The sequence below is a fragment of the Monopterus albus genome, unplaced genomic scaffold (assembly GCF_001952655.1).
Source record: "Monopterus albus unplaced genomic scaffold, M_albus_1.0 scaffold7.1, whole genome shotgun sequence".
Taxonomy (NCBI): Eukaryota; Metazoa; Chordata; class Actinopteri; order Synbranchiformes; family Synbranchidae; genus Monopterus; species Monopterus albus.
The window spans coordinates 1,810,045-1,835,611 of record NW_018127887.1 but is presented as its reverse complement, the minus strand read 5'-3'; the positions used below and the strand labels follow the sequence as shown (position 1 = coordinate 1,835,611).

Below are 25,567 nucleotides of genomic sequence, written 5' to 3'. Positions count from 1 at the left end.
CTACAGCAGCACATTATTTCAACCTCCTGTTTTGCTTTGTCTAATAGCCAGTGTGACAGCATCTGGATTTCATACACAGAACTGTTGAGGTGCTTTCAGCATACATGGATTAATAAAACTGCTCAAGATTATACACTCTGTGATCTAACATAATGTCTCTTGTGCCAAAAAACTGAAGCCAGTTGGGAAAATACATTTTGACAGGTTTCTGTTCACAAACTAGTTTAAGAGCGCGGCAATCTAACTGCGCATGCCCATACTTTATTTATGAAAAAAAGGTCACGAACTCTGACCCTCCTACCAACTGCAGTTACAGTAATAATATCGTTTATTGAAGGCAATACATTATCTGATCTAACATCTCCTTGACAGGTAAGGAGTAATTACTAATGTGGGCATGAAAGAGACACGAGTGGCCAGGAACACAGGAAGGAAGGGAGTGTTCAGTGGGTCTACAGCAGGGACGCTACCAGTAGCTACCAGCTAACAAACAGCTAACCTAGCTCGTTAGCATTGTCGTCCGGAGTGTAGCGCATGAAAACGACTTTCGCACGTATGTAATAACGTTAGTGTGTGTATGCGACTCCATGGCTGGTTGTCTGTGTAAGGCTACGCGTTTAGGTGAAGCTGTTAACATCAAGTCGGAAAGAAAAAGGTAGTTTATGCCCATGCTACTTAGCCAACAAGCGTTACCTTGTTAGCTAACGGTGCTGCCGATAGCTCATGTTAGCCGCTGTGCTAGCGTTGCTAAGTAGTCTCAGGAACTAAGCAAGGAACTCAGCATCATTGAATTAAGTGTCAATGCGACAACGGCATGGCCTAGTATTAAATCATCAGCTGTCTTGCTAAACTTCCAATTGTTGTGGAAAGTCATTGCAAGAACTGATGCGAATTCTCCTGTTGTCAAAACTGAAATCCCACCGTTGATTCTGCGATTTGGCATCATGGGCCTTGAACCCTAGCATGCTTTAACCCTTCAATGTTGACCTTTCACCCACAGGAAAAGAAATACCTTTATCTTCCGTATCGATTTTAAATAGCTGTCTGTTAAGGACTTGTTTGTGTTAGCGACACAGCTTTGCCGCTCATTTGTTGTCACTTTTCGATGATTAAGTTGCTTTAATAACATGGCTACCAATAGTTCAGTTTCGAGCTAACATGGGCTAGATTGGCTAGCATAGGCCACAAAATAACATTAGTCAGTGACACGCCATATAATATTACAGATAATGTCAAACTAACTTTGACTTGGTTAACGTTTAAGTTAACATCGTGTAACGTTAGATATGTCCATCAGGTTTGGGCCAGAAATATTTTCTGATTAAAAGGGGAGGTAAACAAATAACCAGGAAGAATAAGTTAGCTAGCTGCAGTGGTAACTACTTGTTTTCTCATAGTGGTCATTTTAACAACAACTCTGAGCTCTGATACAATGCATCTGAATGCAACAGATTGAAAATTAGAGTCTGAGCTCCGGGTTCATCCATACACATTAGTTTATAAAATTGATATTTACGCATGTTGTAAAAGCTGAATGAAATGTTCTATGGGATTTTAGTTTATCACAGAACTCAATCGGTGATTAAATGGTATGTTGTTCACAACAAATCCTCATGAAAACACCAAAACCTACTATACTACTTTGTGTTTCTGCATTACCTTGAGTGTTGCAGGTTATTTTGAGTCAGTATCAGTTGCAAGGGCTGTAAATACTTACTGAGTACAAATCTGGTAAAATAGCCCCCAGTATAACCATTATTAGCTTTAACATGTGCTAAAAACTGTAGTGTCACTGTGCACCTGTTTTAAAAAATTGTTTAGCTTAAAAAAAAATCATCTTTATCCTGTTATGAAAAGATTCTGTTGGAAAGAATTGGCTTGGTGGCTTACTGCTACAGACGGTAGCTGAAAAGTACTGAGAAAACTGACTTTAATTGAATGTTTTTTGACAATAAGAAACATTTTGAAATAAAGTAAGCCATATCCTTGCAGGTGTTCTCAGACCTGATCCATAGTTTTCTTTAATAAAACACAAAGTAGAATATATGCTCTCTGTACAGGTGTGCATGCCTGATGGGGTACTGATGTGAAAAGCAGTGGAAGAAGCTGTGCGAAGTACCAGAATGGATGGACAGACTCAAAGGATTCAACTTTTGTCAACAGACAACAACATGGCTTTAGGACACAGAATCCAGGTGATGTGACAGCTTGTCTGACTGTTATTCTTTTTTAATTATGTGTGAATAAACATTCACTCCTCTCCCACTTGTTATGTATATACAGTAAGCACTTCCTCATGTTTTGATTTATTTTTAAACATTTCCAATAGATTGTTACTGATCAGCAGACTGGCCAGAAGATCCAGATCGTCACAGCACTTGAACCATCGTCCCCTGGAAAGCAGCAGTTTATTTTAGCAAATGCTGATTATTCCCCTGGTGGCAAGGTGATCCTGGCCAAGCAGGAAGACTCACCCAGCAAGGTCATCCTTGCCTCTCCAGATAGTGCTGGGGTTAACCAGCTGTTGTTTGCCTCCCCTGAACTGGCTGGGTCACAGATTCAGGTACTGCCTGAAGTTCTTAGTGGCTTACTCCAGCCAGTTTGAAATGTCTTCTGACTGAAGGATGCACATGTTTGGTTAGTCTTAACCTATTGATCTGTTTGCTGTAGTACATTATTCCATTGTCTTGTGTTGTTTTTCAGTTTGTGACTGAAGGCTCAGACCAGTCTGTTGTCAAGCCGATTGTGGAGTACTGTGTTGTCTGTGGGGACAAAGCCTCAGGTAGAAATTAAATTAAATTTATTTTAACATTGTTATTTTTCAGTAGCACACAAGCAAGTCTTCTACCCTTTTTTCTCTTTTCTCTCACAGGGCGTCATTATGGAGCCGTCAGTTGTGAGGGCTGTAAGGGCTTCTTCAAACGCAGCATTAGGAAGAACCTGGTATACACGTGCAGGGGTTCTGGAGAGTGTGCCATCAACAAGCTCCACCGAAACCGCTGCCAGTACTGTCGACTGCAGCGCTGCATAGCTCTGGGCATGAAACAGGATTGTAAGAGACTAATATTTATTATTTACAGAAATAATTTTCAGACTCACATAAATAAGGCCTGATGTTTTGGTGTTGTGATGTAGCTGTGCAGTGTGAGAGGAAGCCTGTTGAAGTGACCACTAGAGAGAAATCTGTCAACTGTGCAGCATCAACTGAGAAGATCTACATCCGGAAGAACCTGTGTAGCCCTCTGGCTGCCACACCCACTTTTGTATCTGACAAGGAAACTGCCAGGTACAACCACTTAACAAAAGTTCATACACTAATTTACCGTATTTTTTAGATTCACCTATACAATCAACAGCTGCTTTGTAACAATATCTTTCTTAGTATTATTAATAACAATAACAACATCATATTGGGAGTTGTATCTTGTTTTCTTTCCCATTTACATTACGGCAAAAGGAAAATTAGAAAACATATATCTTTAGTAATGCAGCCCTGTAACACACCATCACTGACAACTGCCTCAGAATTACCATTGAGTTGAATCAGCACCTCCCTGACACACTGGTGTTACACTGATGTTCTCTGACTATTATAAGCTTGAGCAATATGGGATGTACTTTAGCAAGTCATTGGACTGGATTGAATTAAATTAAATTGCACACGGTAAAATAATAAACTGGCAAGAGTGTCACAAATTATTTCTATTGCATGAAACAAGATTCTTAAATATTCTGCATGCCTAGAGATCTTTCCATATTACATGATACTACTGTATGTGAGATGTCAAACCTCTTATTGCAGGTCTACAAGTTTGCTTGAGTCAAGCATGTTGTTCAACATCCAGCAACCCTTCTCTAAGTTGGAAAATACCATCTTGATCCCTGCATCCCCTGACAAGGTAACACTGCTGCAGTCAAATCATAGTACATTTACTCATAGTCTCATATATAATTCTACCTCTTAAGCTTGATTTATGGTTCTGTGTTGAAGCTACACCGTAGGTACAACATAGGTAAGGTGTAGACTTGTACCCTAATCATTAGCCAGACGTGCACCTCTCCAGAAATGTAACTACACAATGTGGCAACGCAGACTGCAACAACTGTGATTGGTTGCATCACATTTCCTCATTCATGTCTCTCAGTGACCAGACAAGCACAGAAAATCCCCCCTTGTTCTCCTGCAGTTGGTTCAGTGGTTGTTCAGACCATCTCCTTCAACGTCTTCTCTCTTATCTGTGTTGCAGTATTTTCAGTAAAAGTAACAGCTGTTTAACATCTATTAGTTTTAATGCCAGCATGACCTGCTCAGTTTCAGAAGAAGCAGAACATGGTGTCATAGACACACCATCTCCAGCTAGCAGTTTGGTAGTACAATTACAGGGCGAAACAGACACACCAGCACACAATGCTCACAATGGCGTGCGCCACATGGTTAGTCTACAGTGTAGACTTTTCGTAGATTCAACACAGACCCAAAAATAGTTTTCAATATAAAGGTCACAGAGAATAAATACAATATGTCCGATTGGCTACTTATTATTAACAAAATAACTGCCTGTTCAATAATGGTGCATGTGTTAACATCTGTGTGTTGTGGACCATTGATAAACACTAACATTTTTTAACCTGTGGCAGGATAGTGCAAACAAATAGAGTTTGTATTTTTGAAGCATGTTTGCTAATTACTGTCCCATCCTCAGCAGGATGACCCATCTCAGGGTGACCTCAGTACACTGGCAAATGTAGTGACGTCCCTTGCCCACCTCAACAAGACAAGGGAGACAAGTGACAGCGGCAATGATATGATGGGAGTCGAAACGCTTAGCAACGGTGACAGCTCAATGACAGAAATCCAAGGAGACGAGCAAAGTGATATCACTCGGTGAGAGAGATGACAAAAAGAATCTAGAGGCTTTGACACTGACCAGTAGTTGTTTCTGATTGAGCTGATAAATCAACTGGAGCCACGTGAGCAGTAGGGAGGAGTCCGGGGGCTGTGTTTTCTATTTGTCACAGAGCTTTAATTGAATTTTGAGTTGGGCCATGTGGTTTCTGGCTGTGCTATTAGGACTGAATTAGATTGGCTATAGTCAATCATAAATAGACCATCTTTGTGCACTGTATTGCTTTGACTTGTATCCTTATAGTGCCCATGCATTCCTTTTAATTTATGTGAATGTATGTCATCTGTGTGTCTGTTATTGTGCTGTTTTATTTTTGCACTGATCCTATTTATTTTATTTTAGTTATTTATTGTGATTTTATCTTGCCTGTGTAAAGTACTTTGGTCAACTGGGTGTTGTTTTTAAAGTGCTATATAAATAAATTAGTCTTGATTTGATTTGATTTCTCTGTGAGCTACAATACATTATCTGCACATACATTTTGATGTCTCCATCAAAACATGAATTTTTAAAGTGAACATTTGATTTTCATATTGTGTGTATTGTTAGAGCCTTTGACACCCTGGCCAAAGTCCTGCACCCTGGTGATGGCTTACCAGGGAATTCCTTGGAGGCCACAATGCAGCTGATATCAGGGGACCAGTCGGGTCCTGTAGTAGAGTTAGACGGACCTCTACTCTCTGACAGCCATATCCCTTTCAAGGTAAAACCACAGCCACTGGCTTTGGCCTTTACGATGACATCCAGCTTATTTTATTTTTTTTACCGAGCTAAGCATTTTTTTCTGATTAACACTGTAGTCATGTCTTCTCCCCCTGCTTTAAACAATTTGCTCCTACAGCTTATGATGCCTTTGCCTGTGCCAGAGTACCTCAATGTCAACTATATCTGTGAATCAGCTTCTCGCCTACTTTTTCTCTCAATGCACTGGGCACGCTCCATACCTGCCTTTCAAACCCTTGGGTAAGTGTTTGTCACAAGGTTTTTCATGGTTTTATAAATACATCTTTTAAAATAGTGGCACTAATAATTACTGCACATGCCAGTTATAAAATGACATCCAAGTGAGGCTTCTCTTCACTGTAGTAGATTTAAATTAGTCTTGATTTATTTTACAGTGGCCAAGACGATGACATTAACTTAATGAAAGCCTGCTGGAATGAACTGTTTGCTCTGGGTCTGGCACAGTGTTCCAACATTATGAATGTTGGTACCATTTTAAGTGCCATTATCAGCCATCTGCAGACAAGCTTACAGGAAGGTAAGAGGGCTCCTCTGTTGCCTGCCTGCAAAGTTTCACAGAATACAATTTCAGAAGGCCAAACAACGTTTTTCAGTGTAATGTCAAGGAGAATGCAAGTAAGCCTTGCAGACCTGAAGTATGTTAATATATATATAATAATAAATAAAAAGTATAATATGTTGAGGTTTGAAATCTGTCTTCTTCATTTTAGTGGCACAATTTGTCCTGAATTTGCTAAAGGCTGTACTGATGCTCAGCTTCTTACATCCTTCTCCCCTCTAATCTTGCCTTTTTATTTGTTTTATTATTATTTTTATTCTGTCTCCTACAGAGAAGCTGTCACCAGAGCGAGTAAAACTAGTAATGGAGCACATTTGGAGGATGCAAGAGTTCTGTAACAGCATGGCCAAGCTGTCCCCAGATGCTTATGAATATGCCTATCTCAAAGCTGTTATTCTCTTTAGTCCTGGTACGTAGACAGACCAGTTTACAAATGAAAATTGCATTAAGGCAGAATCTTTAGCATGTTGGAACACCTGAACAAAAGTGTTACAGATGGCCCAGTGTGCATGGACTCACATTTGGCTGTGTACTTGTGTTGCTTTTGTACCACAGATCACCCAGGCATTGATAATACCCCACAGATTGAGAGGTTTCAGGAGAAAGCCTACATGGAACTACAGGATTATGTAACCAGGACCTACCCAGAAGATTCCTATCGGTTAGTAGTGTTTACTATACTACACACTGCCCGTTCATTGCTGGAAAGGCAAAGTTGATGTACAAATTTCAAATTTTTTCTTTCCTCCTTTTGGCTCCCAGGTTGTCCAAGCTGTTGCTCCGTCTTCCGGCCCTCAGGCTGATAAGTGCAGCTGTCACCGAGGAGCTGTTTTTTGCTGGCCTCATTGGCAATGTGCAGATTGACAGCATCATCCCTTACATCCTCAAAATGGAGTCCACTGATTATAATAGCCAGGCGGCCTCTGGAGTCTGACACAGTGTGCTGTTTGTAATGGCAATGCTGGACTGTGAAAATTCAACAGCCAATCAGTAGTCGGAGGGCTTCACAAACTGGTCACTGAGTGGCCATCACATATTGTATTTATGACACGGCATTGACTCTCACATCGCTCCTACTGCTGCCTCCTCAGTAGCCAGGCAGTAGAGGACAACTCACAAGGAGGATAAATAACACCAACTCCAGTGGCAAGCAAACTGCTTCACTGCCTCCAAACCTTTCCTTTTGTGCCGATCTTGTTTGCATTCTGAAGTAATCGGGATGCTTTGTTTTTCCACTGATTTCCAGTATGGTCATGCTTTTTTATTTTCTAATACTTATGGAGGAAAAAACTTGTTATAATGTTGATTGATTGTTGAGATGTTATTGCTAAAGGTTAGAACCTTTATTTTTTATGTTTGCCAATCCAAAGGATGGGGCAGCATCACTTGTCAAATATTTGACATCATGTGGAAGTTAATTATGTATATAGACAGCACCAAGAAGGCTGTAATAGGCAACTCTTGGTACAAATCATGACAAACATGGACGGAAAATGATGGCCAAGTCATTTGAAAATAAAGGAATCTTTCAGTCATGTTTCCCTATTATATACACATTTGAACTTTCATTTTAATTGACAATATACTCCAAGTATGACTTGGTGGGACTGATTCTCACTATTTACCTGTTCAACATAAATGTTATGTAATGCTCATAAGAGTCATATTAAGCTTTTCAGCAGCAGCAGCAGCGCGCTACAACTTATTTTGTATTTTTGCCAATGTGGACTACAAAAGCAGTCTAAATATGATGTTGGGGCCATGCTCACTCATGTTAGAGCAGGCTTTCTGTGTGGATGCACAATTGAAGTATTTTCTCTAGTACTGCCTGTTTGTGTTGTATGTTTAGTTTGCACTCAGTAAATACTCGGGAGTATTTTCATGTGTCATTGCTGCAAAAAACCTTGAAATACAAGAATAACGGTGAAAGCTAGATACGCATTCTGTTGTTGACAAATGCACCAAGTCAATCAGCTTTTTAGCCCTGTCATTCAAAGCCCACTGAGGAGAGAGTAGCACTGTAGTTTTTGTGATCAGGGTTAAATAACCTGGTGCTGAAACAGAAACTGTCCCCTTGCGTATTTTTTTTTGACTATAGGGTACTGGAGACAGGTTGTCTTCTTTGTAACCACGTGCAGTAGTTGTAATTTGACAGGATAAGTGTATTGGCCCACAGCGGACCTCTTCCAAGAAGCAGGTTAATTAAGTTATCTTTGAAAGTAGCTCTGTTGTAAATGTATCTGTTACAGACCTGATGAATTTCTACTTTTTATTTAATGATGCAATCAAGAAAATTCCGTAGTTCTGCTTCATGTAACCTGCCCCCAATTCTTTAAACAGCAGATGGCTCACATGTTCCTTTTGAATTAAAAACACAAGAACTGCATCCAACCCCAGTGGTGTTTTGTGTCAAGTGATGTAAATGTAGAAGATGTTGCAGGGTGTTGGAGACAAGCGGCTAGGCTTTCAGTGTGTGTTATTAGCCAATCAATTTTTCATAAGGGGTCTGTGGATATGGATAAACCGAGGGTTGTGCCTGTAATCATTCTTCTGCCGTAGTTACCCAGTGAATTATGTTTAGATAATTAAAGGCACTGATAGTAGCATTAAAACTTGATGACCAGTTGAGTATTGTCTGCTGCTATTTTTAGAAGTCCATTGTCCAGTTTATCCAGTAGCTTCTTTATGTGAATCTCCACAGCCCTACCCATCACTACATCACTTGACTCACCCTCTTCAAACCACAGAGGTTAATGCAGGTCTGTGTATGGTGCACTCGTTCTATGGTCTGTACAGACACCAGAGAGTACTCGTGATCTCTTTACAAACTGCCCGAGCACATTACAGTTACAAAAACAAACTGTGATTGTCGGTAACTGTAAAGGTTAAGAACGGTAAGGAGATTTGTGATGCAACATGGGCTTTTGTGTTCACGGCTAGGTGGATTAGCATTTCAGGCTGAGTGAATGTGGGTGAAAGAGCCAGGTGTACTGTTCCCATGGCCTCTTTGAGTTTTGGGGTTTCATTGCTTGAGGAACGGGTGTAGATTTAGCAAAACACGGTGACAGAACTGGTTTTAAGAAACTCTTATATTAGCTTTAAGACAAAAAAGGCCATTTCCTGTCATGCCAATGCCAGCATGACATTGTGGTCAAATATTTTAATACTTGTTCATTACATTATTTTATTTATTTATTTATTTTTACATAGTGTGCTGCACATTCTCTTTTCCTCATTTAAGCTGTTAGGTATGGTCACCTCTTTAACAAAAGTACAATATGCACTCAAGTCATAACTTTAATTTATTTTACTTTATAGCCTGTATAATACTTTTTGTTTAAAATCTACCAAATCTCACAATTTTAGAGGGTTTGCTTGTTCCTGATACACAGGTTTGCATGATTCTCATTTGAAAGAGTATAGTAATATGAGTGTAAGCAAAGAATAAGTGGCAGCAGTGAAAAATAAGTGCTATTACTCAATAACTGAGGCACACATGCTTTACTTTAGTATTTCCATTTTATGCCACAATAAATTTCCTTTTTTCCTACATTTAAAAAGGAAACATTGCACTTTTGTCAATTAAATGACCTTACAACACCATATAGAACATGCAGTCAACAAACCTACACTATCTTAGCCTAGACATTTTACACCAGTAATTACAATCTAATAGCATTTTCACTTTGAAATTTTCAGTACTTTTTCTAATCGGCTACTCATGTACTTTAACTTAAATATTCTTTATTTAGAACTTTAACTTGCAATGGAATATTTTCACCTAAACAACTGAGTCTTATTTCTTCCATCACTCATAACAGTGTGTAAAAGCTGAGTTGCTCTTGCGAGTCGTGGTGTAGTACAAGATTTGGTTTCCTGCATAATTATGATCTGTTTTAATTCTTAAATTAAAATATTAGATTTAGACAGAAAGTCTTTTAATTCGAACGTCACTCATCACAGGACACTATAAACCTAAACCCCACTTTCTATCACTGACATGCAAGCGTGCTGAGAGACAACTCCTCCTCCTCAGCCACCGTGCGGAGGGAGGCGGAGTTCAAGATTTACACAGCTTTTGTATGTTGAAGAGAGAATGCAGTGTGTTTCTATGTGAGAACAGGACTAAACATGGTTACGAGATTAGGCACGAGTTGTGAACTAGTCCCGGTCCTGAACTGAAGAACTACCAGCTCCCGACTGGGCACAGACACGGGATTATTATGCCCAGCTCCACGGTGTCTGTGCGAAGTTTGTCCGAAGTGGAGAAATACCTCAACAGCCGGATGGTGAGTGTCATACGAGCGCGCTGTGCAGCGTTATTGTGTCACAAAGTGCAGGTCCCGCTCTGTACCAGCGGCGCATTGTTGTCTGCTGAGCTGTGCGTCAGGCGAAACCAACAGCTGCGCCGTGTGAAAGCTGCTGACAAAGAGCTTCACTAACTGGTGATAACCTGTTGGCTGATATCATAGAAATAGGCACGATTTATGAAGATGCTGCTGTGGTTTAAGTATCTGTCACTGTAAACCCGTCAGTAGTGACACCCCCTACACAACCCTGGTCGGGACATATTTAACTATATCCAAACGGGACATTTATTTTCCCCTGCCGCGTTATAAGGCCGTTTTGATTAGTAATTAATATGACGATTACTTATAGGTTAGGAAATTAACAGCCTAAAGTCTAAAATGTCAGAAAGCAGTTTAAATCTTTAGCAAAATTTCCCAGTATCCAAGTAGACCGCCAGCCAAAACCGGCACATTCTGAACTGTGAACCAGTGCCAAAGAAGCACATACATCTGTACACTGTAGTCCAGTAGTACACAGTCATCATGCAGTAACTGCAGTTCCGAATTGGAGCCGGTGATATTTGATGGATGTTGAATCAGCTATACAGTAATTTGTATATGTCATTTGCAGTGATGGATAAAATATTTCACTTCCAATGTAACACAAGTGCAATACTACAGCAGCACAACAAACAATGGTCTCAAATTGTACAACAATTTCGAATCACTACAAAAAACAACTAATGTTCTAAATAGAAATGAAAAGTTGCAAGTAATGTATTTATTCCAGAGCTGTTTTGTTACCCAACCCCACCTTACTGTATCTGATAAGTGGTGGCTTCCCAACTCGTGGTAACCATTTTGTTCCGCTTAATTTAGAGTATGTGGTATTATAGTGGATGTAGAAAGGCACTTGCTAGAATGAAATAAAATATAGCTTTTTGTCTCACAACAAAATAGTTGAAAAAATAATGTTCTGTAAGCATTCATTCTAAACCTACAAGAAAGAGGCTATTATGACGACACACAGAAATGTTCTGATTACTGCCAGACTGTCTGTCTTATTTTACATCCTTCAACTGTGCTGACCTAGTCAAATCAAGGCCAATTTCATGTAAATAGCCCAAATCACAAATTTGCCTTAAAGAGCTAAATCAGACTTGACAAAGGCTTCCTCTATTCTTAGACACTCGGTTCAGGAAACGAAAACTGCCCCCAAAAACATTTGAACCTAATCTTCACAGGTTAGGGGAAACCATGAAATCATCTGCTAATGTGTATGGTGTTCAAAAAAATCCCCTAATAATATACTTTTAAAGCCAGGTGTTCTTGGTCACAGTGAAACTGAAGAGAGGAGAGCCCAGTGTGGTTCTCATGCAACCAGAAAGTCAGGAAAGTACCAAGCAGCAGGTTGCTTTTTGGCCCTCCTTTAGTTTTTAAAGGTGGACCCTGATGTTTTAATTTACCATGCATCCTAAATGAGCCACTGGTAGGTCCTCTTTGGTCTGTCAAAACTTCCCAGCTGTAAATTATCACTGAACAAACTCAACAAGTTTCTTGAAGCAGAAATAATACACAAATATTTTGAGCCAGCTTTAGACGGCTGTGGGAAAACCATCAACACAACATACTGCAACAATTAATCTGACCATTTGGCTGGTTTATTACTGCTGGACTGTGTTGTTACGCTTTTCTTCCCTTTGTTGGCCGCAAATGACATTCCAGTTTTGTTTCTCAAAAAGCCATTGTGCAGCAGATATAGTGTGTTAGAGGCCAAAGATGATGCAACACCTCAGCCTGTTTGTCTCTTAACCCTCACTGGATGGTAGCTCTGTAGAGATCTGTGTGCTTTGCCTCTGTAATGCTTCTCTCATATTCATGTCACCAGACAAAAGGCAGACATATTAGCCATTGCGTCTGTCATGCTGTTAATATGCTATAATATCACTGGCTGTATTCACTCACTCACTTTGAATCAGGACATTGAATTTAGCTCCATATGTATCTTAATTGAATCCCATTCAATACTCTCCTAGTCTACAGGGGTGAGGAGACCCTGGGAGTGTTAATGGGCTATCGATTTAGCCCTGGACCAGCTTGTCTGTGAGATAATGGAGAATACATCTTGAGCAATTCATTCCACTGATCTCAAAGGGATTAGGCATTAAGGAAACTTAAGACTTCTATATTGCTAGTCTTTTTTTTAAAAACGATTTTATTCTGATGAGGCGTTTTGTTTGGCCTCTAAAGAAAGCAATCAATGTGTGGCCAGTTGGGCAGCTGTGGGATGCAGACGAGAGGAGGAGGAGATGTTGGGTCAGCTTTGTGACCACAATCAAAGAAGTGCTCCCTGTTGCTCTCTCTCTCTCTCTGTCTCTGGTTTTCTTCCTGTTTCCCTGTGTGAGCCCTGAGTGGGAGAGTGTCTGTATCTATGAGGATCAGCTGGAGGGAATACCAATAAGCACCATGGGCTTCTTCCCCTCTGTGGTTCAGTTCTCTGCTGAAGGGACGGTTTTGTTCCATCTCAGTGAGTGTGCCAGCTTTTTTGCCCCTCGTGTGTGAGTGTGTTTTTATTTGGGGTGCACAGAGGCATTAACAGAGGACGTCAAAGAAGTACTACCCTATTTGCCACAAACCACAGCCCTGTCATTCTGATCTGATATCTTCAGATCACTGCAAACACCTGTGCTTGTATTTGCATGTGTGTGTAGCTGACCCTGCACTGTAAACTGATGGTGTCACCAGATTACTGCTACAGTCGTGAGTACTTGCAAACATTACTTCCTGGTAACAGGGGAAGTACCTTCCTGTTTGCGTAAGAAAATGTCAGTGGGTTAATAATATCCCCCTGCAGGGAGGGACAGTGAGTTTAGCAAGAAACAGACTTGGTTTTGTACTTTCTGCTACTCCGAACAAATATTTATTTCAGCTCGGTATTCAGTATACACCCATTGTATATGGATCCATACATTTTTAAGTAACTTGTGTGGCTTCTCCGGTATCTGAGGTCACAGTGATTTGTCCAGGGTGTATCCCCCCCTTGCCCAGTGTCAGCTGGGATTGGCTCCAGCCCCCCATCCCCTGCATGCCACCCTCTGCCAGATAAGTGGTATAGCTAATGGATAGATTGCTTCTCCAGTTTGGGAATTTATGCTGAATTGCTGCTTTGCCTGTTTGTTCTGGGTGCTGCAATAGGAAAATAAGCAATAAGGTCTGTTTTTGCATGAAAAATTAAATCACTGCAGTGTGAGACTCTGTTGACTCCCTGACTTTGCCGCCATGAACTTAGCAACGATTTGGAAGAATTTCCCGAGCAAAACAACACACAGCCCTCCCTTGATGGGATAGGTTTGAGGCTAATGCAGTTGGGTCTTTATGTTATGCTGTCTAGTGAGGGCAGAGCATATTAAATGGGTCATGCTGCTGGACAGACGCTGTGTGCTATGTAGGGCAGCGTGGGGGACAGTGGGGCTCATATGGGACTGAGGTATGAGGAAGTCACCCTGGGGTGCACAGAGGACTCTTGTAGATCCTGTTGGTAAAGATGAACAGAGCTGTTTTTGGGAGCATCCTCCCTTTGTTCTATTCTCGTCCACCTATCTCCTTGTCTGTTTTGGTTTCTGTACTGCTATCTATGTTTTGTCTCCCACTTTCTGTCTGTTTATTCTTCTGTTCCACTGACACATGAATATCAATGGCTGAGTCAAACAGCAGTGGGTGTAGGCCTGGCTTGTTCTTTTCAAAGGAACAGTTGGACATTTTTAATGTGAGAAAATTCTATAAAAAGATTTTTTTCAAACTGATAGTGACAGACCACGGTTTGAAGATGTGATCAGACAGATGGGCCACACACAGCCCAGCCTTTTAAATCCAAGAGAAACATAGTCATCGAGCACAGGTGTGAGAGCACCCAGACAGGTCACCTGGGACTAGATAACATCACCTAACCTGGTTTCAGTCTGATGTTGTGGTTAGGGACATTCCACTCTAACTGCTGGATTTCACCCTTACCTTTACTGCTGTGTTGTAGCAGCCTTTCCCTCCCGCTGTTTCACCTTCCTACCTGAACAAGAGAACGCCTGATTAAGTGTTTGGGAGAAACAGAGTGAAAAGTAGGACAGCTCCTCAGCAGATTGAGCAGGACATTTTCATCAGCATGAGGCTAATTCATTTAGCAGCCACTCATCCAGAGAGACCCTCAGATTGCTCCTGTGGTAATCTCGAGTATCAGCAGTGGCAGTGGAAACAAGCTTATTAAATTGAAATGGTCTAATTATCACGGAATTTCTTATTTGAAAATTGTCAGATGTCTTACTTGCTTTTGGATTGCAGTGTGTGTAAAGCATCTGGGTTGTGTTATTTGAGCTGCTCTCATGAATCTGACCTCATCCTGCCAAAAGCCATCTTGTTTTCATAACACAAGGTGTACGCCTCTTGTTCCAGCTGTGCTTGACATTCATAACTCCAGATGCATCAGTGTGAGTATGGACAAATCCCAACCCTTACAAGGTCTACTTTTACTTTTGCTGCAGGCCTCAACAGTGATTCATCAACAGTTGCCACGTGATTTTTTTTTTACATCTATTTTACCCTATATCGTAACACCTTCAACTTAAACTGAGACCCCTATTTGGTCCATAGTGCTACAGAGAGGAATACTGAACAGCTAAAGTAAAGGCTGGTGGGGAGAGAGTGCCCGAGGATCTAGTTTAGTTCCACTACTGCAGAAATAGCAGTGCAGTTCAAGCTGTCTGGTCGAACAGCCAGTTCTTGTGATTGTTGTTTGAAAACTAAAAAGACTGAGAAGTATGAGCAACCTACACAACAGCTTGCCCTACACTTCCTCTCAGTGAAGGCTATTTGAGTTCTCCTTCTTTTGTATGACAAACAGGTTTGACAAAAGGCCAGTTTATGTGTGGACCACAAGAGATGTAGCCTGCTCTCAGGAAGGAGGGGGCTGTGATTGGGTGCAGGGCTCTAAAGGCTATATGGCAGGCCAGTGAATCCACATGCAATAGTTGGCTCATCAGAGTCCTGCACAGAACAGAGGTAGGGCATTACAAAGTGCGCATTTTTCTCTGCAGAGAAAGAGTCCTGTGTTCGTGGGCTGAGGACAGAGGCTGAAGTACCCCAGGCATGCTTGTAGAATTAAGCATGGTGCTCTCTGATTAGACACCACACAATTAAATACATGTCGTGTGTGCACAGTATAATTATAGGCACATAGACACCAACACTTCCTGTTTTTATATACATGTAGACCAAGAGTTTACAGCTTTTAGCAGGTATGATGTATAACAGGGCCACAAGAGACCGACATTCCCATCCTTAGATCAGCTCTATCAGCATGGCTAAAAATGTGCAAAGCAGTTTTTGTGTTTTACAGTATGGTGAAACAAAATGCATATGATACACCAAATTCTCATTGTTTGCTTTATCAGTGGCCTCACAAACAGGTTTTACTAGTTGAATGAGTGTGAGGTCATACTGTCAACAGAAAGTAAACAGTTGTCCAATTGTAATTGGACAGGTTAAGTCTAACCGATTTAAGTGAAGAATTGGAGCTGAATGTGTCGCTGTAATCTGTTTATTTGCCTGAAACTAGCAGTGTTACATTCGTTCTATGATCAACTTGTAAGATTTGATGACTTGTAAGACTGCTATTAAATTGCAGTGCCATTACACATGAACTTCTTGCTCATAAACCTAATTAAATTCATGTTTTTCTGCTCTTCTCACTTTGCTCTTTATCGAAGGCTTAAGGCTTCCTGTGTTAGCAGGAAGTAAGCAGTAAACTTGCTTGCTTGTACAATATTTCTTTTGTTTCACTTCCTCACATCTACCTCCAAGGACTCAGTAAACTATTGACATATCAGTAAAAACTGAATGTAATGTTGAGCCTCTATCAGGAAAATTTTAATTTACTGTAAACATAGGAGACATTTCTGAATAAGGGATTTTCCTTTGCCTTCTGGCCATGTTTGACATTGTCACTGACCTACATTAGATGTGCGCGCTGCTCCACTTCTTTTACACATATTAATAGCTCTTATCTGAATTTTGTCGTCAGTGTCGCCTGTGTGATATACTGTAAATAAACAGGATTAAATTCTTGCTGCTAAAATGTAACAGATGTACCAAATAAGTATTACACACACACCCAGATGGTCTCACGGCAGCAATACTGCATATGTAGAAAATCACAAACAGTGCAAAAGGAAAAGTCCATTAAAGGGATTTTTTTAACAGCCTTGCACTCATGTTTCTAACATTATACTCACTAGTACAATGGAGCAACAACACCGTTATAAGCATGTCTACCACTGAGCCCGCAGGGCACAACAACACCAGTGGATCAGGTTTTTAAAACAGCTTAACCCAATAATAAGCCATTCATTTGAAGCCAGTTGTTGTACTGTGCTTTAAATACCCATTGTATGTAGAGATACAATAGCTTTGCTCAAATTGTTTTACAAAGCAGTTGTTGATTGGAATGGACAGTTAAGATTATTCATATATGCTTGACCTTCAGATAGAGAGTATAACTGTGTCTCTGTAAAGACATGGCAATAACATTTTCTTTATTGAAGATGCACATTCAGTCATTTATTGGTGAAAAATGTACTGCATTACAACCATGTTACCATAACCTAAATGAATGATAACGAATGCCACTACTAGACAATAAGACCTAACTTGAAAAGGTCTGATGTTACCTTTTAAAATGCACGGTATTTGAATTGTAGGCTATATATTTACTTTCCTTGCTGACCCTTTTTCTGATTAGACAGCTTTCAGAAGATCATCCCTATAAATGCTCCATTCTTTATATAGTATATCTAATCTTTGTTTCTCCTTCTTGTAGGACCGGAGTAGTGAAGGCAGTTTTCTGAACACCTCTGTGTCGATGCGGAGGGGTTCCTCAGAGAACAATCTGGACCTGGACCTGAGCAATGGGAGTACTCATTCTGCTTTTGGCTTCGGATTCCAGCGTAGTCGTTCCTGCCTGGACAGCCTCCAGCAGAAGATACTAAAAGTTACAGAGCAGCTGAAGATTGAGCAAACAGCACGAGATGAGAATGTAGCAGAATATCTGAAGTTGGTGGACAGTGCAGACAAGCAGCAGCAGGGGCGCATCAAGCAGGTGTTTGAGAAGAAGAACCAGAAGTCAGCTCAAAACATTGCTCAGATGCAGAAGAAGCTGGAGCAGTACCATCGAAAGATGAAAGATAGTGAAATCTATCACAGCCCATCCCGTCACCTGTCCACTGTCAAACATAGCACCATACCCAGGGAGTCACCCAGAGAGCTGCTGAGGGATATGACTGGCAGTGGCCGACACCCAACCATGGACAAGATTAAAACCATTGGACCAGGTGTTTCTCTCTCCCCTCCATTTTTCTTCAGCAAGCCCAGAGAGTTTGCCAACCTCATCAGGAACAAGTTCGGCAGCGCTGACAACATCGACCATCTTAAGACTACGCTTGACGCTTCTTCTCCGTTGCCCACTGACAGTGCAGGAAAGGGCCTGAGTAACAGCACCTCAATGGTAAGCAAGCCCAAGTATCCCAGTGATGATGAGTGCTCCTCAGAGAGTGCTTCCATTTCAGCAGACAGCAATGGAAACCCACTGGGAGGAGGGGTGCCAGCGGGGCAGGGGCAGGAGCAGGGACAGCCAGCCGGGGGAGATGGTCATAGCAGACTGGCCCTGATCCTGGAGGAAGTGAGGGAGATCAAAGAAGCCCAGAGCCAGCTGGAGGAGGATATGGAAGAGCTAAAGGCTCAGTTCAAGAGAGAGTATGGCATCGTCAGCCAAACACTGCAGGAGGAGAGATACAGGTATTGCCTAACGTAATACAGCACCAGGACTACTGTATAACATTAAACTTATTATCAGCTTAATAGGCATATTTACTACTCCATATAAACATGTAAACAGCCATAACAGAGAATTTGGAGATAGTATTTACTAAATGGTAATTCATCACATTAACATCTGCAGAGACCTCTCATATGCAGTACATTCAGATCTGCCTATAAATAATGATTTTTATCTGTTATTGATTACTAGGTATGAGCATTTGGAAGACCAGCTGAATGACCTGACAGAGCTTCACCAACATGAGATGGTTGATCTGAAGCAAGAACTGGCCAGCATTGAAGAGAGGGTGGCCTACCAGGCTCAGGAAAGGGCCAGCGACATACAGGTGCTGTACAGAATAGTGAATCTATTATGTAGTGATGCTTAATTTGTAAATTACAGGCCATAGGATCCTAAAAATATGACATACTATCTCAACACATTGGTGAAGCTTGTCTTAAATCCATTGCGTCCATCCAAGTGATGAGACTGTTACCATTTACTGTAGAGTTGCCAGTGTGTAATGGTCCCCCTCATCAGATAACATTCTTCATAAAGGATGTCTGTTTTGTCATTTGATATCTATGACTGTCCTCATATCTAATCTTTTGGGAGAGTCTGGATAATTGGGCAGCAACATGCCCTAAAGCCACCTGGGAAACATTTAAACCCACAGATTCTCTCTCCATCTGTTTCAGGAAGCCCTTGAGTCGTGTCAGACACGAGTGTCCAAGCTGGAGCTCCAGCAGCAGCAGCAGCAGCAGACAGTCCAGCTCGAGAGCCGTGATGCCCGGGTCTTGCTAGGGAAGAGCATCAACATCATGTTGGTCATCATCACCGTAATCCTGGTGTGCGTCTCCACCGCTGCCAAGTTTGCCGCTCCGCTGACGAAGAGCCGATACCACGTGGTTGCTACCTTCCTAGGGATTTGTTTTTTAACCATATTCTGGAAGAACTGGGACTGTTTACAGTATGCCATAGACAGGTTGCTGATGCCTGCCTGACAGTGAAAAGAACATAATGCAAACAACAATAAGACGGGCGCTGTCAGTTGTCAGGAAAAGAATATCTTTGAGGACTGGTTGTACAATCGTCACATGACATGGTCACCATGCATTCACAGTTTTTTAAAGTCAGACTGAAAGGAAATTTAGATTTTTTTTCTTGTGTAGAACTTGAATGTGTGTAACTAACAATTCAATTTAACCCTTAAAATAATATTTATAGAACACTGTGTTACTTCTACAGTGGTTGCTATGAAATTATCACAAGACATAAAATGTCTATTTAAGGATTGAGAAGGAGGAATAGAAGTTCATTTTCATAGTATGAGACAGCCAGCAGCCATTTAACTTAACTTATTATAATACCATAGTGTATTATTTTAAGATGTTAGGTGTTGGTAGGTGGATTGTGTTACTGTTGAAAAGAGCCACACTAGCCATTTCCCCCTTTCCAGCTTTTGTATTAAGCTAGGTTATCAGGCTGCCAGTGGTATCGATTTTCTAATCTTACTCTCAACAACAAGATAAATAAGCATTATTCTTCCAATTTTTTACTATTGCACACTACTGCTTTTAATAAAGAATACACAGACTAGAGCACAGAAGCAGCAGACCTCCTGTTTTCTTTGCTTAGTTTTTTTTTATTCTTTATCATCCAGCCTGTGTAGTCACTCCTCATAAAGTTGCTCTGTGTACAGGTCCTGATGTTTAAAGTGCAATATATTTGACTTCTTGGAACACTGTTTTGAAAATGACTTGTCTTTATGACTGATTGTTCTTTGTCAGTGTTTTGCAGCGACAAGGTGTTGCTATGCTTGGGGAGGCGGCGAGAAAGACTCATTAATCTTGGCATGAGAGATCCATAACCACTGAAGCCGCTGCTCAGCTCTGATAAGCCCAACTGTCTCCTTTCTGAAGGGCCAAAAAATCAATCTAGCTGCATAACTGTGCTGGTAATGTGGTAATATCAACACACACCAGCTCTCCAGTGCAGCTACACATGTGCACACACCCAGACAACACAAAAACAGAGTCAGTCAATTGGATCTCTATTTACATGTCTTATGGGTTTTTCCCAGTTTGTCTTTTTACTGATAATGTGACTGAAAGGTGATGGGTTATACTGTGATTCAAGGCCTGTTTTCTGAGGACGAATGCAGTTGCCTTTTTTTTAAGAAACAGCAAACAGCCTTTAATGCTCCAGTGATGACAGAGGAGCACATTGATGAACTGGGTGATGAACTATTTATGGACTGACTAATGTCTTATTTCATATTTGTCTTATGAACATCGCCTGTGAAGATTTCACATGATGTTATGGACCACTTTTAATTTTTTCTGCCAATGAATACATGTTTGTGTTGATATCTGATGTCATCGCTCTTGTTGATCTACTGACTGTATCATTGTTTTGTTCCTGTTTTGATGCATTTAAGGAAGTTTTACCTTCATAACTACAGATCTGGTTTACATTCTCTTTTCATCTCTAAGACACTAAGAAATCAGTCAGTTGTATGTTCTTGTATTATGCGCCTTTGTGTGACAATTTCTGTTAAATTAATCAAACCTTTTTAATCATCTTGTTACTGTTGTTTCAGAGTGATGTGTTGTTGTCGCATTTGTCATGTGATTAGGTTTTTCTATAAATATTCCAGTCTTGGGGGGGTTTCAGTAGTGTGGACAAATGTCAGAAGATTAGAGAATACTTCACCATGTGCTACTGGTGTAAAAAAAGGAAGAGAGAAAGATGAATGTTTGATAATTCCAGTGGTGGAAGAAGTACTCGGATCACTTACTTAACTAAATGTACTGTAGCAATGTAATAGTGTAAAAATACTCTGTTACAAGTGTTATCATCAAATCCTACTTAAAGTACTAAAAGTACTCATTATGCAGAATGACACATTTAACATTAATTATATCATATGATTTGTTATAATTATCCATGCATTATTGTGTTTATTACATTTAATGTTACAGCCGGTATGTAGTGGAGTAAAAAGTGCCACATTTGCCTCTAGAATGTGTTTAAATATGAAGTAGCACATAATCAAAATACTCAAATCAAGTACAGATACCTCAAAATTGTACTTAAATACAGTACATGAGTAAATCTACTTGGTTACTTTCCACCACTAGTTAACTCGCGGAACCTGTACACATTGCATTAATAAAACTAGATATTTGGCTTTATTTTCCTTTGGGCAATTTACATCAGAAGAAAAAATTTTTTAGGAAACTTAAAACATTGTATAATGTGTAATAATAGGAACATCACAAATGTTTGGCATTTTTACAGTATTGAAGTATCTGTCACCACCACTAGGGGATGTCGGTGCTGCACTGTTGACATGTCAGAGATCAGGAGAACATTGCAAAGCTGCTTTCACTTACCACAGTCTTCATGGTAGCAACCGGATTTTATGGATATGTTGCACTTTAATTTTTGATTTCTATTCTGTCTGAATCAATACCACCACTTCACACCAACAACGACTACAACACCACAGAAGACAGAGGAGACTTTCCTCTTGCAGCAATATCAAAAGCGCCCTCTGCTGTTTTTAAGTATATGGCTCTAATGCAGCACATTTCTGTATATTTCCAGTAACATCAAATCTGGATCATACTGTATGTGACCAGGAGTGCTATTTTTGTAAACTGCTACATGTGTGTGTACCTATGACAATCAAGATGGACTGTGGTACCTGGGGTGCTGATGATCAGAGAGAGAGATGGATTCAATTCCATGAAATTCACTTTGATGAATGAACATAGTTCCAACAATATCCAATAATATCAAACAGTCACAGTAAGAAATAATGACACATAATGTAGCTACAATACATTTGAGATAGCAACTTCAAATAAGCCTTTGTGCAGAATGTCACATGCTTTAAAATCAACAGTACAACAGCATCGACATTACTGCTGTACATCAGTGTCAGGGAGTGGTAGGTGCTGACACAGGGATGCACATGAAGAAGCTCATATAAGGTTAAACTCAGCAGCGCTGCAATATGGGTCACCTGGCACAGCGGCATGCATGATGTAGTCTGTGTGATGAGCGGCTGTGTGGATGTCAAACAGAGGCACAGATACATGGTGAGATATTGCAACAAGAACTGGGATGATAGACAGATCGCTTAACTCGAGATCACTGGCACTCACACATTCCCACACTTTATGCGAGTTTAAGTTTCAAACTGGAATAGAGAGTTGTGTGCGCATATGTTTGTTAGTGCACATGTAGGCGGACTGGCTGCGTTTCATGCATTAGTGGAGCAACTAAGGCCTCTTGGGGAGAAAAACACTCAGATTGGTGTGACATTGAGATCTTGACTAGCAAACACATACACTCACACACACACAGAGGCATAAAATGGGGATTATGGGCTATATTTGTAGGTGTGGTGAATGGAGAGCAATATTTCCTTTCCCAATCTCTCTCTTCTCTCTATAATGTGATCTAAAAAAATCGCCTTCCTTTGATGTGAGCTCTGATCCTGTGTGTTTTCCATTGTGCTGTTTCTTCTAGTTCCCGGAGCTCAGTGGTCTATTCACTAGGCTCCATAATAAGCTGCTAATTATCCCAGGACCTCATCAAGTCTCTCTGGGGCTGCAGCTAAGCTTCCTCCTCACACAGGTTGGCATGGTGACCAAAAGAGATGGGACCTGCATAGAGGAGGCCACCAAAAGGACCGCCACAGCTTCACTCCTGCTCTCTTTTATTGAGAGGGCATGAAAGGGACAGTTTCTACACTCCCAGGAAGACAAAGGAGGCAGATAAAAATAGCTGTAAGCATCACTGATTTTAATTTTGTGAATTTTAGTTGTGCATTACAGAGTGTTTACAAATCAATCTGTGAGTGTGGGGTTGTGTGTTTCAGTCACTCTGAGTACATGGGCTCATATTATGGGAAGGTTTTGACCTTTCTGGCAATTTTCACACTGATTTAGACTCCTCGGGCTGCACCAGCCCCTTCCCATTTCCTGTTTATGATGTCATGGAAACAGGCTGTGTTCCTTTTCTCTGCTCTTGCAGGATAACATAAAAATGTATCCTGCATTCTGCAAAGAGCCACAGTACCATACATCTCATCGGGCACAAGACCTCTGTGACACTCCAGTGTCTGTGACCAGAATTAGATGACAAATACCTAGAAATAGCTGAGAAAAAATTCCAGATTTATAGAGACGTTTATCATCAAGGTCTTCGTCATAAAATGCCCTAATTCAAAGACACCTCCACTTTTCCTTTAGTTGCTAAGCAACTATGTGGCACCACAGTGATGCCTGGAGTCAAAGGCTGGCAGCCCAGTGGTGTAGAGTGGATTGTGGGGTGAATCACTGTCTTTTATAGCTCTGAGCTTCCATTACATGCCCAGCTGACAGTGACAATGATACACTGTCACTGGAGAGTAATTATACAGCTTGTTGATCCTGTTGGTAATTCCACAAGCAAATGATGTCAAGTGAAAGTTGTAGTGGGACCACTGGACAAGCACTTAATTATTATCATCAATAGAAATTATTTCAGAGATTTAACGATCTATGATACTTTTGCTTGAATGTTGAAATTGGTTATTCACAAAACAAAGTACTTAATGTATTTAGAATCTGCATACTGTTTGAGCGTGTGTGCATTTTTGTAGTCCTTTGTGATGCTTCATCTCATGTGTTGTAGTAAATGTATGACTTGTGCTTGTATGGCTTTAGCGTTTTTTTTCTAGTTGCTTCTCCCTCTCTAGACTTTATGTTTACAGTAAATAAGCCAATTGGCTGTCAGTTGGAGCTTATTTAGGCTTCAGATAAGAGCATGACAGTAGCAGGCTACTAAGCTTCTTGAACAAGCAAACTAACATATTTCCCAAAATGTCTAACCATTTACACACTTCAGACTACTTGACAACATAGTATTTCACCTATGACCCATTAAAAGACACTGCCTCACCTATCCATCATCTTGTTTAGGTATATGCACCATGTAAACACAACATCACTATCTGACTCAGAGTCCCTCTACAAAGCAGAATCTCAGGCAGCAGTCCTGATGCCGGATTCATCATGAGGCCCTTAGCATTTCAGCTCTCCACATCGCTGTGCCCAAGGAATAGGGTGAAAAATGTGCCTTTTGGCTACATCTGCCATTCATTTCACACTGGTATTAATCAGCAGTAACAGATTTTTTTTGACAGTTGGCAGTGGGGGCAGTGGAGACAAGCTGTTGATACAACACTGATATAACATTTTAAGTTGATCTGGCAGACTTGTTAGCAAACAGTTGCTTATTTACATATCCAGCAGACATAGAGTAACATTCGTTTTTAAAAAGTGCTGAGATGCTCACTACAGTCGTGGGAAGCTGCAGAGTTGGATGATATTTTTCTGTGGGTCTGTCGTCTACAAGCAACCCCTGTCACAACATATAATCATCTGAACCATTGTTAATGTAAGGATAATGTGTAATATGCCCTGACTATAACATAAATAAACACTAAGAAGTGGAGTTAAGTAATAGGATTGATGTAAAAAAAAAAGCGTTAGCATAAGTTTCACATGTAATCATATTTATGACGCACATGTTTGTGTAAATCATTTTGAAAGACTCCCATTCAAACCACCATTCCACTCAAGATACATGAATTTCTGTTCATCCCGTTGTGAATGCAAAACCACAGATACACATTCAAAATACTTTATGGAACTGTTGGTCCTTTGTGTGTTTGCGTCTGAGTGTCGTTCATCCCGTTGTGAATGTAAAACCACAGATACACATTCCAAATACTTTATGGAACTGTCGGTCCTTTGTGTGTTTGCGTCTGAGTGTGTCATTTTGTGTTGCATGTCAATTACAGGCTCACATTCCTGAGGCCTATACTGTAGCTGTGGGCGCTGTGCATATTGCTGAATCTGAACAAAACAAAGGCCACAGTATGAGTGGAGTGTGACCTCACACTCTGTGTGACTGCCCTGTCACAAAACAAACAGCTCATCTCTAACACACTCCTGCTGCAAACCTCTTTCAAAAGGTACTCGTAAACAGCTTGATTTCCCTTTTTATTGTTAGTTTTGAAGTGTAGCTGTAGTAAGTGTGTGGACCGCCACAAAAAAAAACTAGTTTCTCTTTCAGCAGCACAGGGTTTAACAGACAATATAGTGTATCTAAGCAAACTGCTGCAAGGCTGAGTCTATGTGAACTG

The 25,567-nt window shown here is 40.7% G+C and overlaps 2 protein-coding genes across 7 annotated transcripts; both read left to right on the top strand.

The window, feature by feature from the left end:
• The first annotated feature begins 250 nt into the window (after positions 1-250).
• nr2c1 (nuclear receptor subfamily 2, group C, member 1) lies at positions 251-8,617 on the top strand. Of its 6 annotated transcripts, none has more exons than XM_020621819.1 (14): positions 251-372; positions 2,061-2,195; positions 2,330-2,563; positions 2,704-2,782; positions 2,873-3,052; positions 3,136-3,286; positions 3,803-3,899; positions 4,704-4,885; positions 5,457-5,610; positions 5,749-5,870; positions 6,026-6,168; positions 6,482-6,619; positions 6,766-6,871; positions 6,973-8,617. In XM_020621819.1, the coding sequence occupies exons 2-14, from the start codon at positions 2,124-2,126 to the stop codon at positions 7,142-7,144; spliced, it is 1,830 nt and encodes a 609-aa protein (XP_020477475.1). In that variant the 5' UTR covers positions 251-372; positions 2,061-2,123; the 3' UTR covers positions 7,145-8,617. The 6 variants fall into 6 exon arrangements, with proteins under 6 accessions (XP_020477475.1, XP_020477505.1, XP_020477465.1 ...); XM_020621849.1 differs by lacking the exon at positions 251-372 and adding an exon at positions 393-553 and having other exon boundaries at positions 4,707-4,885; XM_020621809.1 differs by lacking the exon at positions 251-372 and adding an exon at positions 393-553.
• A 1,657-nt stretch (positions 8,618-10,274) lies between these two features.
• Positions 10,275-21,164, top strand: tmcc3 (transmembrane and coiled-coil domain family 3). The gene is made up of 4 exons (XM_020621859.1): positions 10,275-10,499; positions 17,365-18,338; positions 18,571-18,706; positions 19,059-21,164. Exons 1-4 carry the CDS (start codon positions 10,434-10,436, stop codon positions 19,362-19,364), a joined length of 1,482 nt encoding a protein of 493 aa, XP_020477515.1. The 5' UTR covers positions 10,275-10,433; the 3' UTR covers positions 19,365-21,164.
• Positions 21,165-25,567: the final 4,403 nt, after the last annotated feature.